This window comes from Panicum hallii, chromosome 7 (assembly GCF_002211085.1).
Source record: "Panicum hallii strain FIL2 chromosome 7, PHallii_v3.1, whole genome shotgun sequence".
Lineage (NCBI taxonomy): Eukaryota > Viridiplantae > Streptophyta > Magnoliopsida > Poales > Poaceae > Panicum > Panicum hallii.
Window position 1 is genome coordinate 44661215 of NC_038048.1, and position 14480 is coordinate 44675694.

General features: G+C 46.9%; 2 protein-coding genes across 2 annotated transcripts; one reads left to right on the top strand and one right to left on the bottom strand.

The window, feature by feature from the left end:
* Window positions 1–984: 984 nt before the first annotated feature.
* LOC112900046 (nucleolar and coiled-body phosphoprotein 1) lies at window positions 985–5303 on the top strand. The gene is made up of 5 exons (XM_025968760.1): window positions 985–2092; window positions 3196–3940; window positions 4026–4179; window positions 4335–4397; window positions 4787–5303. Exons 1-5 carry the CDS (start codon window positions 1234–1236, stop codon window positions 4916–4918), a joined length of 1953 nt encoding a protein of 650 aa, XP_025824545.1. The 5' UTR covers window positions 985–1233; the 3' UTR covers window positions 4919–5303.
* A 5117-nt stretch (window positions 5304–10420) lies between these two features.
* LOC112899542 (DEAD-box ATP-dependent RNA helicase 22) lies at window positions 10421–14091 on the bottom strand. The gene is made up of 7 exons (XM_025968046.1): window positions 13741–14091; window positions 12940–13227; window positions 12506–12628; window positions 11761–12191; window positions 11208–11526; window positions 10851–11003; window positions 10421–10753 (listed from the first exon to the last, which is right to left on the bottom strand). The coding sequence occupies exons 1-7, from the start codon at window positions 14047–14049 to the stop codon at window positions 10670–10672; spliced, it is 1707 nt and encodes a 568-aa protein (XP_025823831.1). The 5' UTR covers window positions 14050–14091; the 3' UTR covers window positions 10421–10669.
* Between the last annotated feature and the right edge of the window lie 389 nt (window positions 14092–14480).

Consider the following 14480-nt stretch of genomic DNA (forward strand, 5'->3'; position numbering starts at 1 on the left):
GTAATATTGTTATCGATTTTTTATAAAAAAAGATTTAATAATTGAAGTTGCGAAAGACTACCCTAGAAATATTTCTAAAAACTATTGAAAATACTAAAAACTATTCAAAATATAACTACCCTAAGAAATATTTCTAAAAATTATTCAAAATACTAAAAACTATTCAAAATATAACTACCCTAAGAAATATTTCTAAAAACTATTGAAAATACTAAAAACTATTCAAAATATAACTACCCTAACAAATATTTCTAAAAGCTATTGAAAATACTGAAAACTATTCAAAATATAACTACCCTAACAAATATTGCTAAAAACATTGATAATTATACGACTGCAACGAGAATATATCTCCAGACCGACGTGTGAACAGGGCTTCGCTGCTTCCTCTCCTCCCTTTCTTTTTTCTTGATTTTTGCTGAATAATATGGGAATTTGGGGGTGGGTGGGGGCTTAAATAGTGGGGAAGGCACGTCCCGCCCGTTGGGAGGGCGGGATGCCCCTCGGGTCACCTCCTGCCCGTTAGACGGGCGGGATGCCGCCGTGGCCGCGTCAGGGGCCTCTTCGCGAATAAGAAATTTTTCTTATTCGCGATTTGTTATTTCCGAAGAGGCTCTCGGGATGGGCCTGGGAAATATTTTGGGACCTCCCGCCCGTTGGATGGGTAGGAGGTCTCCGGCCCCACGCCTCCCGCACGTTGATCGGACGGGAGGCACCCATTTTTCGAAAATTTCCAAAACGGTACCTTTTTCGAATTTAATGTTTTTAAGCCCTTTTTTAAAAAAAATTCCTCGACCAAAGACTAAAACCTACGCCGGCCCAGAATACTGTTTCGGTTCTGTTGCCTGGGTTTTGGAAACGTGGGCCAAAATTCAGCCCAGTCGTTGGGAGGCCGCGCGCAGCGCCCCGCGCGGGCCCGCGCCGTATGCTCTCTGGCTGGCCGTCGTCTTCTTCCCCACGCCGCGCATCCAACCTGCACCTCGCCCCGGAGCCGCGCGGCGCAGCACCACCTCAAGCGGTCAAGCCCAAGTCCAAACTCCAAACCCATTCGAAAACCTCCGGATTCCCTCCACAAATTTTACGAAACCAAAGCTCTCCCGCCAATAACCCGTCCATTTCGACGACCATTCCTCTCCCCAAATCCGTCGCATCGTATCCGTTCCCCAAATCGAGCTATCTCGCGCCGAGACAAACCCTAGCTCCCGCCGGCGCCGCCCCCTCACCAGCTCCGGAATGGACTTCACGGCGCCCTCCTTCTCGCTGGGTTTCGATTCGGATGACGATGACCCCCCTCCCCCGGCCGGGAGCGGCCCGCGCGAGCAGCCGCGAGGGTACGCGGCGCCTGACGCGCCGTCATTCTCGCTAGGGATCGACTTCGTCGACGACGTCGAGGAGGAGCCCCGACCCCGCGCGGGAGGCCGCCGGGAGGAGCAGGCGCGGGGTTCCGCGGTCCCCGACCCGCCGTCGTTCTCCCTGGGCTTCGACGACGACGACGACGACCTCGCCGCCAAACAGCGTCACGAGCAGGCGCGGCCCCAGGTGGCGCCTCAAGCTCCCCCTTCGGCCGGCGCTGAAGATGAGGACGACGACTTTGTCCTCGCCGGTAGCAAGCAGCCGCCGCCGGAGACAAATCGATTCAAGCGGCTGCGGAAGGGCCCTGCGCCAGCCCATCCGGCGCCAACTCCGCAGGTGAGGCGCTGTGAGGCGCCAGACGCACCCTCTTTCTCCCTGGGCATCAGCGACGACGACGAGGAGTTCCTTGCTGACGGCCAGCATCATAAGCAATCGAGACCACCGGCAGTGCCTCGTGCCCCCTCGTCGTTCAGTTTTGAAGATGAGGCCGACTTCTTCATTGCTGGTGATCAAAGGGCAGAGCCAGCCCGGATTGAAGCGACTCCACTTAAGCGGCTGCAGAAGGGCCCCGTGCTGCCATATCTGGCGCCGGCACCGCCTCCTCTCAAGGTGCCAGGACCACCAACGGCGGAAGTGTCTCCAGTGATGAGTGAAAATGGAGCACTGGGGGCGGTTGGGACTGGGAGTTTAGAAGATGAGATCGAAGATTGTACAACAGATGAGGATCGACCAATGCGAGGTGATTGCCTGAGCCCTGAACTTATAACATTTTGCATTCATTTATCTTACTGATGTCTGCCTATAATTCTGCATCTAGAGTGCAATCATGCCAATATATTTCAGGGAGTCATTTTTATTCTATACCATCGAAATATTTATAGTTGACTTTGTTGGGGTTAATTATCCAGCTTTGTTTGAAAACTTAAGAAGTACATATGATGCAGCAAATTCCTTAGACAAACCAGCTCAGAAGGCACCGCTAACGTACAACAGGCTGCAATGTATAGAGATAAAGTGCCAACAGACCACCCAATACAATATGCAAATTAAACTGGAGAAATACAAGCGCCAGTAGCTAGATCTAGACACACAAAAGAACAGTAACCTTCCCAACTTTTTTTGTGCACAAGTTATGCATTCAAATCTTTTGCAGTCGTCGCTCGAGTGATTGAACAATCACCAGTATTAATCTCAGTTTCCCTCCTGAGCAGGCATTTCCCCTGCAACAAAAGAATACTTTTCTAAATTACCTCTGTTGGATAAGAGACTAAAACCTCTTCAATGTCCATCTTACTTTGTGTTGACCAAAGACTCGAACAAACAGCTGCTAGACCATATAACACACCCTCGTTCATGTTTGTCTCCTTTTACTTGTTAATTCATCGACTATCATGGGTTGAGATATGTTCTTGCTACAGGTTTACTACATCTATGACGACACCCAATTTATGTCATTAATGCAAATAAAATGTGGTCAGTAGCTTTCACTTGCGACCTGTCTATGATATACAACATTGCTGCCCATACACGATCCTTTAGGCACATACGGGAACTCATTAGTTTGTAAGGACCTTTAAATTGAATTGAGTTGACAATGCAATATTAGCCTTTATTCGTGTAGTTTTATCTTGTATTTTTTATGTTTGACTTTATTTATGGAATACTTCTGTTGTTAGAAGTATTTGGCTATGTGCCTCTATGAATACTTCTTTGGCTTTCTGTAGAAACATGCATGCCATGATTATGGATCTTTGTACCTAGCTGGCTATTCTGTTAACATTTTTTGGGGACATTCTTATTTCCTTGTGCAGAACATCATTGGGTTCTCATCTTTACTTGCAGATGCGCCACCTTCCGTTGGTAGTTGCAGCACTTCCAGCAACTCAAAATTCTCTCTGCTCAACCGTGGTGTCCTCATGACTCAGTCAGCAACCAAAGCAAAGACATCAAAATTTACACAGACATCAAATTCTTCTGCTTCAAAATCTTTGGAAGAAAGCTGCACAAAGAAACTACTCCCTAAGATAACAATAAGCCCAATGAGGAAAATCCACTTGCTTGACTCTGATACAGATGTGGATGATGAACAAAATCAAAATAAAGCAAAGAAGCCAGTTAGTCCTGTTAAAAAGAGACAAGACTCCATGCACAAATATATGCAGGAAAAGCCTACATTGCAACAGAACAGCAAGCCCCAAGGGAGTACCACTGTGCAGAAGAGTGAAGCTACGATGAATGACAATTGGGCAACACCTGCCTTTGATGAGTTCTGCAATGAATACTTCAAATCTACAAATGATGCAGGTTCTTCTCAGCAGAAAGAAGGCAATAGTTTTCGTTGTTCCAAGGTTTCTCAACCCAAATACACCGTTGGTGAGATGGAAGGGCATTTCCAGCAGCAAAGCACTTCAAGTGGAGATGTACTAGATGACAACCTGGACGGTCATCCTCCTGCTATGCATTATTTCTTCCACCATGACCCAAGGGTGCGTGATCTAGTCCGTGACAGGCTGCATCATTTCTTTCCAATTGGGGCAGGAAGTACCAGAGTAAATGAGCAAAGCAGAGGAGAAAGTCTCAGCTACAGGTGCACATCATGATCATTGCTTTTCAATCCTTTGAGTAGTGTCATTTGCTAATTGCTTCTAATTTTTTTCTTTGTCTTAATGCAGGAGGCGGTTCAGCTCTAGTACAGCTGCTAATAATGACTGGGTGACTCCAAATGGAAGGATACCAGTTCCAACTGATGTTGGCAAAAGAAGGGTGCATGCCAGTGGAACTCAATCTGGCTCTGGCCATTGGTTTACTAGTGATAACGGGAAGAAGGTAAGGCTGTATTTCTGGATTTCCAGTTCACTTGTTCTTAAACAATACGAAATTATTTGGCCATTTTGTGTTACTTCAAGATTTTTTCTTTTACCCTCTTCTTGAAGAAAGCAGATTCAATCATAATTTTTTGCTTTGTTGGATTTGAGCTGCAGGTTTATGTCTCAAAAAATGGGCAGGAGTTGACTGGCCGAGGTGCCTATCGACAATATAAAAAGGTGATGGCATACTGATCTTTTCCTGTGATTTGTCCTTTTAGTCGGGTTAGCAGAACTGGTAGTAGGTAATGGACTTACTGGAATTTATTTATTTTTTCGATAAGGGAAATTTAAATATCCTCTTCTTACAATTATGCCTACATTACCTCCAACATTGTGTTTGATTAGGGATTGAATTATTAAGAACGCACCTGGCGATCAATCATTTGTAGCTAGCTACTTCGCTATGACCATTACCTGAACCAAACTTTCCTAGAATATTTTAGAAAATGATGGAAAAACTGATGATACTTTCAGAATTCAGAGTAGAAAATTGTGGTAGTGAGCTAAAAGAAAACATGTGTCTGTTTTACTGCATGCTGCTAACGCCATCTCAATGTGCCTTACAGGAAAGTGGCAGGGGATTCAACAGGTACAGGAAGAAAGGTTCATCTGGAACCAAACAAGGTGCTGCTAAAGTGAAAGTTGAAACAGCGGCGAAGCAAGGCTCTAGTAGAGGTAGAGGAAAAAGGAAGCGTTGAGAGGCAGGTTTCCTTGCCCAGCTTCACAATGGGCAGGATTCTATAGTTAGTTTTTGCCTTGTGCGTTTCACTTCATAGCCGATTTGTTGAAAGAACATGTAATAAGCTTCAATTGATCTCGATTTTCTTTAATGTCAGGAGGCACACGTATACATCAATAATACATGGTTCTCGTGTGCTTGTAAATATTGTTAGCTCCTACTGCTTTACCGTGTTCTTTTGTTAGCCTGTTAGGTGCCAAGTGCCAAGGATCCATATGCAAAGGGATGGTACGCACCTTTGGATGTACAAAACATGGTTACACGTTCGTAGCATTCATCAAGTAATGATTTCATGGTATGCATGCTTTGGGATTCAACAATCCATGATGAATCGGCATAACGTATCCCTTTTGTCACTTCCTCTTGGTTATATCTGGTTGGTTCCATGTGTACATCTCGGTGATCCAGTATAGTCATCTTTCCAGATCCCTTGGAACATCTGAAAATTTGTGCCTGTGAAGAGAGAATTTGCTAAGCATGGATCGTCTGTATCAACCTCTGTACAATGGTTTGAGATGGTTGGGGTCTCAATTTCTGACCCGGCTATGCTGTCTCCGGGCAGGCTCAACCTGAAACTGAGCATGCATGCCGACTGACGACTGTATCTAAATGCAGCTGGTGTGCCATACGTCAGACCTTCTGAAGTGCAAACGTAAGAATTGCTGTGAGCCTACCCCCAACTTGCTTGGGAACAAACCTTTGTTGATCGTGTAAACAGATACGTGGTGATAGAGCCTTTGCCTTTCCATCTCCTATTGCCCCAGTCATCAACTCATCATCATCCACCTGTTATCTGGACGGTGCATGAAAATCTGAACAACACGCGGAATGCAAATCTCAAGTTCTGATGGTGTATAACTCTGTTTTCTCAACTTTCTTTTTAGGCCTTCAGTAGATCTATTTCATTGACTGATCCAATGACCATTATGTTTGGATTGAACGCGAGACGAACTGGGGCTCGGAGACGGCGCTCCCAGCCTAGTCAACGACGGCGACAGCTGCAGGGGGAGGAGATGCAGAGCTATGGCGAATTGGCGATAACTACTCTAGGAGGGGAGCAGCAGGCGGTATCTGGCGTAGCGGAGAGGGGGTAGGGGGTGGATCCGGTGGAGCGTAAATCGGTTCACCGTGACGAGCGGCCGTCGCCGTCACCGGAGCGGAAGGGGAGGAGAGCACGGAGGAAATGCAGCGAAAGAGGAGGCTATCTGAAAGATAACAGGGGAGCACGGCGTGGGACTGCGTCGAAGTACGGTGCTTGCGCCGTCAGCATTATGGGACGACGTCGCTTGGAGCAGATTGCGGTGGGCTGCTCAGCTTGGCTAGGCCATCTGATGCGGTACATCATCGGAAGATGATGTAAGCGACTTTTTCGGTTTGCTAGCACGACGGTGGAGGTCATGTGCGCGGGTGAAACAAGTAGATGAGGTCGGCCTCCGGCGGTGGCTCGGCATTGATGGAGATCTGGGGACGTGCGGCAACATTGCTGACCACCCCGATGGCGATAAAGAAAACGGAACTGTGGCGTGGAGTAATGTGGTGGGAGCGGCGAGGCCCCCGTGCGTGGTTCTTCGAGGAGACGAGAGCGAGGTCCAACGGCAGAAGTGACGATGTCCCCGCGCGTTGTGTTATCGTGGTGGCGACTGCAAGGCAGCCTACAAGAGGTCCAGTTTTGGTGGTATCACTCCATCAGGTGGAGGGTAATATTGTAGTGGCATTGGCGGTGGTCTTTCCGGTGCAGTGTACTCTGCATCTTTCGATTATTTATCGATGCAGGATCACGCCTGGGGAGGTTCTCGGCGATTACATGAGTGTGGATGTTTTAGCGGTTACCACGGGCTCCGGTACTGCTGCGTTTGTCGCGTGAAGTTTTTTCCGATCGGGCAAAGTTGCCTTTGGAGACGAGTTGTGCGGCTTGTGTCGATGTTTCAATCTGATCGGCCTGAGTTGTTGAGTAATGTTAAGTTCAGCGCGTGTTGATATTCCAATCTAATCTGCCGGTGTTGCTCGTCTAGTTTTCTTTTTTCTTTTTTTGCCTAGTTATGGCTAGGGACATTGACACAAGCTATATTTTTCTGCTATATCTATAAAAACACACTCAGCGAGTGCCGTTCGTTTAAAAAACAAATCTCAAGCTTTTGATGGTGTATAACTCTGTTTTCTCAAACTTTTTTTTGGGCCTTTAGTAGATCTATTTGATTGACTGATCCAATGACCATTATGTTTGGATCGGACGCGAGACGAACTGGGGCTCGGAGATGGCGCTCCCAGCCTAGTCAACGACGGCGCCAGCTGCAGGGGGAGGAGATGCAAAGCTATGGTGAGTTGGCGACAACCACTCTAGGAAGGGGAGCAGCAGGCGGTATCTGGCGCAGCGGAGAGCGGGTCGAGGGTGGATCCGGTGGAGCCTAAACCAGTTCGCCGCGACGAGCGGCCGTCGTCGTCACCGGAGCGGAAGGGGAGGAGAGCACGGAAAAAATGCAGCCAGAAGAGGGGGCTATTTGAAAAATACCAGGAGTGTTTGTGAAAATATTCAGATCCCGATTATGAATCGCGATCCGAATACGCGATTATAAATCGCGATGCGATTCAAGGGGGTATGTGTAAATATATGGATGGTGATTATGAATCGCGATCCGTTTGAGGGGGCTTTTTGAAAAACATCCCCGACCCTGCCTGGCCGCGACCCTGCCGGCCATGGCGGCGGCTCCGGTGGTCACCCCGAGCCCGCTTCCAGGCCCCAGATCTGCGCTCAGACCGCCTCCGCACCCCGCTGGACGGAGCCTTCCTTTCCCCATCTCGTAAGCCCCCGCTGCCGAACCGAAGAAGGCTAGACGCGAACACGAGAGAGGCCGAGAAGGCCAAAGGTGGAAGCAACGGCTGCCATGGAGCTGCAGCGCTGCACAGCAACGAACGGCGTCGTGCAAACGTGGCCAACATCTCAGTCCCTCCGCGACCTGGATTGGCAGCTGCAGGGCGCCGTCTGGGCCCTTCTTCCACCGCTCCCACGCCGTCCCTTTTCCACGGTCGTCTCGCGCCCACTGCAATTATCTGCACATCAGCAAGCTCTCATTGACGGCACGGGGGTGTGCGAAGCTACATTCGGGAGGTAGAAGACCTGGGCAAAGTAGAGAAAATCTTTCAGCCTATTTCAGTCACGGAGGTTGTATACTTGTATGAGAGAGCTGTAAATCTCAACGAGTTGGGGAAGAATATGGCACGAAAATTCAGAGAATAAACTGCACTACATTCTTTCAAAAAAAAAACTGCACTAAGTTCTTTAAAAAAAACAAAAAAAAACTGCACTACAGTTCATTCAGCGTTGGCTGGCACGATCAGAACTGCTGATTACATACTTAATCGGCGCACATGCATGCTCGATTGCTGAGCTTCAAACGGATTTGATAAGCGTACTGCCTTAGTGACTCCGTTCAGGTTTCTGCTGAATGATTTCGTCAGGTTGACGTAGAATGGGATTGGGTGTGGACTGGCCAGGAGAAGGAGAAGGGAAGGGAAGGGAAGCATCTATCACGTTGATCAGCAACCTGCCATTGCCAGCTCGGGCCTTGGTGTCATGCTACTTCCGCGAGGGAGAAGACCTGGGCGAAGAAGAGAATCTCTGGCAGTCTTATTCAGCACTCACGCACAGATCTCCCTCTTGAGTTTTGCCCATTCCATTCTTCATGCTAGTTCTCAGCAGCCAGTCAAAGAGTCGATCGATGAGCCGACATGATCTTGTATTAAAAAATGATAAAGCTCTAAATCGCAACAGGTTGAGGAAAGAATATGGCACGAAAGTGCAGAGAACAAACTGCACTGCAGTTCTATACATCATGGCTGGTCAGTAAGAATGTTGGCTTCACATCAGAAGTTCAGAATTGTTGATTACATACTTAATTGGGTATGCATGCGTGCTCGGGTCGCTGAGCTTGGAATGAAATTGACAAGCTTAGTGCCTTAGTGACTTGGTGCAGGGCTGCAGCCTGCAGGCTTGTGCACAAATGTTTTCTCCAGTGGCCATACATCGAAGTGGGAAAACAGCAGGCAAGTACTCAATAGATATGAACCCCACATCACATTGGAACCTGAATTTTTGTAGAATGCTGAGGAGAACCATTCATTATCTCCATGATTTTGTTGTGAATTTTTTTCAAATCCATAACCCTGGCAAATGGGGACCGAATCAGATTTCTTGGGTGGTCGGTAAATGTAAATCAAATACCCACCCCCAGGCAAAATCCTGTCCTTTTAATTCCTCCTCTTTATGCAGGATGTCAGAGTCCAAACTTTTAAACCATGCTGCGGGGATTACTCCCAACGTCTACGAGTGAGCATCTCCAGCCTCTCCCCAATAAAGTAACAATACTATAAAGAAAATATACTCAATCAGTTCTCCAAAACATCTTCCTTTCCCCAATAATTATTAGGTTGTCCCAATATTTAAACCTAACTCCTCTCAAATAAGGGAGAATTTTAGCTCTCCCATTATATTAGTTGGGGATGAGGTTATTAGCGAATTGTAAAAGTATCTCTCCGAATAATCTATAAAAGTGGTATTGTGATATCTCAATAATATCTTATTGGAAGATGCTTATTGAAGAACTACTAATATTTATTGAGGAACGCTGAAGATGCTTTTAAAAGTTCTGAAATTTTGTGCCATACTGTGGCGAGGCATTGCCAGAGCTCATGAAATTTTCTTGGAATTTTAGCGTGCATGTGGCACCGACACATCGGGCGCAGAATCGAGTCCAGGCCACGATGAAAATTCGTAGAAGGCCGAGGGACGCGAGTTCGATAGATTTCAAGCACGAAACCTCCTGCACGCGATGCCGGTCTCCGGCGAGAGCAATCGTGTTCAGATGTGCACTGGAGAGTTCAGAATTCAGTTAAAGCCTCTTATCAGATATGCAGCCCATTGAGGATTCCCATTGGAACTCGCGATCGGAGACGGCGCTCCTAGGCTCCTCGTCCTGCTCGACGACGGCGATGACTGCGGCACGAGAAGGTGCAGAGCCATGAACTGCGGTGGAGAGACGGAGTAGGAAGGGATGCAGCAGGCGAGATCCGGAGATAAGCAGAGGGGGGAGAGCCGGTGGGGCGGAATCTGGTTCGCCGCGACGAGCGGCCGTCGCCGTCACCGGAGCCGGAGGGGAAGAGGGCCTGGAGGAATTGCAGCTGAAAATGGGGCTATTTGCAAAATATCAGGGGGCGTATGCAAATATTTGGATCGCGATTACTAATCGCGATTCCATTTAGGGAGGTTATGTAAATATTCAGATCGCGATTAATAATCGCTGATTACATGCTTAATCGGACACGCAGGCATGCTCGATTGCTGAGCTTACAACGAATTTGATAAGCTTAGCGCCTTTAGTGACTCTCTGCAGGTTTGTGAGGAAAGATTTCGTCACGGGCCGTACATCGAAGTGGCAACAACAGCATTAGACATGAGCATGCAGAGTAGCCAATTCATTCCTTTTCATTACTTCGTCCGCACAGGTTATCGGGACCTGAGTTTTGTATAGTGCTGAGGACAAGTCTGGAATATAGTTGCTCAAAAAGTATACACTTTCGTCAGATTGATGCAACGCATTCCATCTGGAAAATAACTTCCATCTAATATGTTGCAGCTCTCTATGTAATACAAAAAACATTCATCACCAACAATAAAGGAGAAAAACTACGCTGTCCTCTCTACAAATATAATGGGTCACGCTAGCGACGCTTCCCGTCTCTGTAATGCTTGCTTCTTCAACTTGTTGCGGAAGCTCCTTTTCCTACTAAACGCTCTCTCCTGTTGAACCATAATGTTAGTCTGTATCTAAGCACGTTTCAAGGGAAAGAAAAACTATAACCATGCCAAATGATGAAAAGAATGAAGAGAGTCTTACCACTGGCTGGGCCAATTCCTCTGCTTGGCGGACTGCTCTTACAAGATCACGATTTGCCTCTGTGAATAGGCTGGTCACTATGCCAGACTGGCCAGCTCTGGCTGTGCGACCCACCCTGTGCAAAAAATCAACAGCACAGGCAGCAAATTCCGCCTACAGAAGCAAACAACAATAGGTAGACCTTCTGATGAGATTATACCACCCAAAAGAAATTAAAATGTAGCTGGGTTACTCGAGCAATATGACAAAGAAACAATTCTGTATGCATAATTTGCATGATTTTTTCCATAATAACATTGACACCAAAAGTAGATGGCATTAAGAAATTAATTTAGCAACAGCACCGTTGGAACATACCTGAATGACATGAGAAACATTTGGGACATCGAGCCCACGGGCAGCAGCATCAGTGCATACAAGCACACCACCATTTTCCCGAAAAGATTGCAAATTATTAGCTCTTTCCTCTACTGAACTCTCACGATGGTACAAGATGCATGGAATGCCAACTCGCTGCAATATGTCAGAGACTGAATTGGCAGCGTCAACAGTGTTTGTGAACACCATAGTTCGTTTTGGTGCATCATGATCTTTACGCTTTAGGCCATATTTTACTGCATCTAAAAGAGCATCAACTTGTGTATCAGCAGTGACCTCTATCCATCTCCGCTCCAATCTGCATACAAGCCACATTATATATATATTAGATATGTGGAAATTAAGGTGGGAATATGATGTGAAGAAACATAAAACAAATTTGGGATTATAAGAGAAAAGGCAAGATTTAATTGTAATGCTGAAGGTGAATACCATTTTACGCTCATGCTGAACAAAATAGCCAAGGAAATTCAAAAGAAGAACCCAACCAGAGAGGGCATTTAAAGGCTTTTAGTCAAAACAAAGTGGATACCTGGGGTTGTGACGATGCAAATAAGTTCCACTAACCCATACAGCATCAGGAAACATTCGCTTCAGTACACCACCAGCAGTCCTTTTGCCACTCTGAGGAAGGGTGGCAGCAACAAAGACATACTGCTTGCTCCGTTTATACATTTTTCTAACCCTCCTCCAGTCCTTGCGTGCCCCAGCAGGACTATTCTCCACCTTGCCTGGTCTATCTTGAACAAGGTTGCCTTCATTTTCCTCATCCAAACCATTGAATTCAGAGTCCTCAGAGTCTGAACCCTCATGATGATATTCATCATCACTCCCAGGTGATACTTCCTTTCCAGCATCTTGTGCTCTAGACAGTTGCTTTTCATGAAATCTCAGCATATGGATAAGACGAATGACCTGGTTCTCAAAACTTCCACAAAGTAGCATGTCTGCCTCATCAAACACCTATTTCAAAAATACAACTATTAGGACTTTAGGGTAGTCGCAAGACCAAGTACAGACATTCAAATATTTGCCTTAAAACAGAACAGACACACGAATAGGGACATTTAAGAAATCCTACTGAATAGCAAAAAAAAAAAACTACAGAGATACTCATTTATCAACTACAAGCAATTCGAGATATTTCTTATCCAGGCAACAGGAAATGAAAAAGGCAAGACTACTATTGTAGCATTGCCAATCAGTTTCAGATAATGGTTAAATAAAACACAAAATACAAATTTGACAGAAAAGAAATGTTTTGCTCAAGTACTTACTACAAATTTTACGTTATGCATGAATCTTTCTCTCCGCCTCTTTTCTGGGTCATAGTCAAATAGATAATTCAAGAGAGCAGCTGGGGTGGCTACGAGAATATCTGGATGTACAGCCGGCCAACCCTGCCAATGCAAATTAAGAAAAACATGGCCATAAGTTATACCAGAATAAGTTTCTACTACATCACTGCACAAGGTGCTGTAAGAGTTCTGCTGCCAACAAGAAGCTAAAAGTTTAAACAAAGATACCTGCTAATCACATAAAAGATACATTAGGAAACAGATCTATAACCGCAAAGTCAGAATTATTAAAATGGGTATTCAGATGTGGAATGTGATACGGCTAATTATAAATTTATCTATATGTTGGACAAGGAAAGAAATGAGTTTACAATATTATCAATTAGCATACACTGTTTTAGGATAGAGCATACCTTCGGTCCACAAACAGCCGCAGCACTTTTAAGTGGTTCACCAGACTCGTCAAGCAATGAACTAGCCATGCGAACAACTTGCTCGCACAGCATGACATTGGGACAAAGGACCAACACGATGTCATGTGCCCCTGGGGCAGTGTCCTGGGAATTATCATCTTCTGTGTTAGAAGATTTGGAGCACAACTTTTCAATCAAGGGAACCAGGTAACCATGGGTTTTGCCACTGCCAGTCTCTGCGGCAACAATGACATCATTCGCTGTGAGAACATGTGGTATACAGGCTGCCTGCATAACATTTGAAACTTTGTGTAAGTGTCATTTATGCAACAATAAGCACTGAACAAGGCAGTTTGAACATACAACTCCAAGTGAAAATATTATTATGTTACCATCTGATCGAATATTTATCCAAAAGGTGGTTGTAAAAAAAAAAAACCAAATCCAATCACAGCTATGAGACAAAAAAAAAAAGATAAGTCTGTCAGAGTGATGACTGATGACAACACTAGTAAGTAGCAAAAGGGTCTAAAATTCCAATTGTTTGCAAATGGCAAAGGTATATGGTCATGTCACCTGAATCCTCTAGTGTTTTCAATTACTTATCGAGATAATAATGTGGTTGCAATGTTAGGGACATGATGCCAGGACTTACAATTTCCACCTTAGCATTTCGAATTAGAAAATGTTTAACAGTTAATGTTAAACAGGCGTGAGACGATCACACGAGCTCTGACATTTCGTCGAGCACGTGGCGTGTGTCGCAGCTACCAGCAGCAGCGGAGCGCGCGAGAGCCTTACCTGGACAAGGGAGGGCCTCGCGAGCCCGGCGCCGCGCAGGGCGGATGCGAGGCGGTCGGACACGCCGAGGGACCCCCACGACGTGCTCTCCTCCGCGAAGAAGCCGTCGACCGCGCCGTCGGCCTCGGCCGCCGCGGTGGTGAGCGCGCGCGGCCTCGCAGCGGGCGAGAGGAGGCGCCACGGCCGCGCCGGCGGCGCGAAGAAGAGGAGGCGGTGGTGGTGCGCGGCGAGACGGGAGGAGGCGCGAGGCTGGAGGCCAGCGACGCGGAGGAGCGCATGCGGCGCGAGGCGCAGGTGGTGCAGCGCCATCGCGGTGGCGTGGGCGTGGTGCAGTGGGACGGGCTCGACGAATTCGGCTAGGGTGTGGGTACCAGCCAGCGCGAGCAGGAGAGCGCACAACAACACACGAGCCTTGCGCAGGCCGCAGGCGCGAGATGGGCCGAGCGAGCGTGGGCTGTGAGACTTTGACGGTGGCTGCTGTTTGTTTGGTTTGCCTTGCTGCTGGGCCATCACCTAGGGCCAGTCCATGGTGACAACTGACAAGCAAGTATTGGGTCGAAATGGTATAAGGGGCTATTTGGGCCACGCCGAGGGACGAAGGCACGTGCCTTCACTCAGATTCCGAAGTTGATTTTGGACATCTTGAGAAGCTATCAAGGCTGATGCATTGGCAGCGTCACGTTCAACTTTTAAGCTAGGTGACTAGGTCTGCTCGTCAGAGTTAGTAGACGAGTGAACAT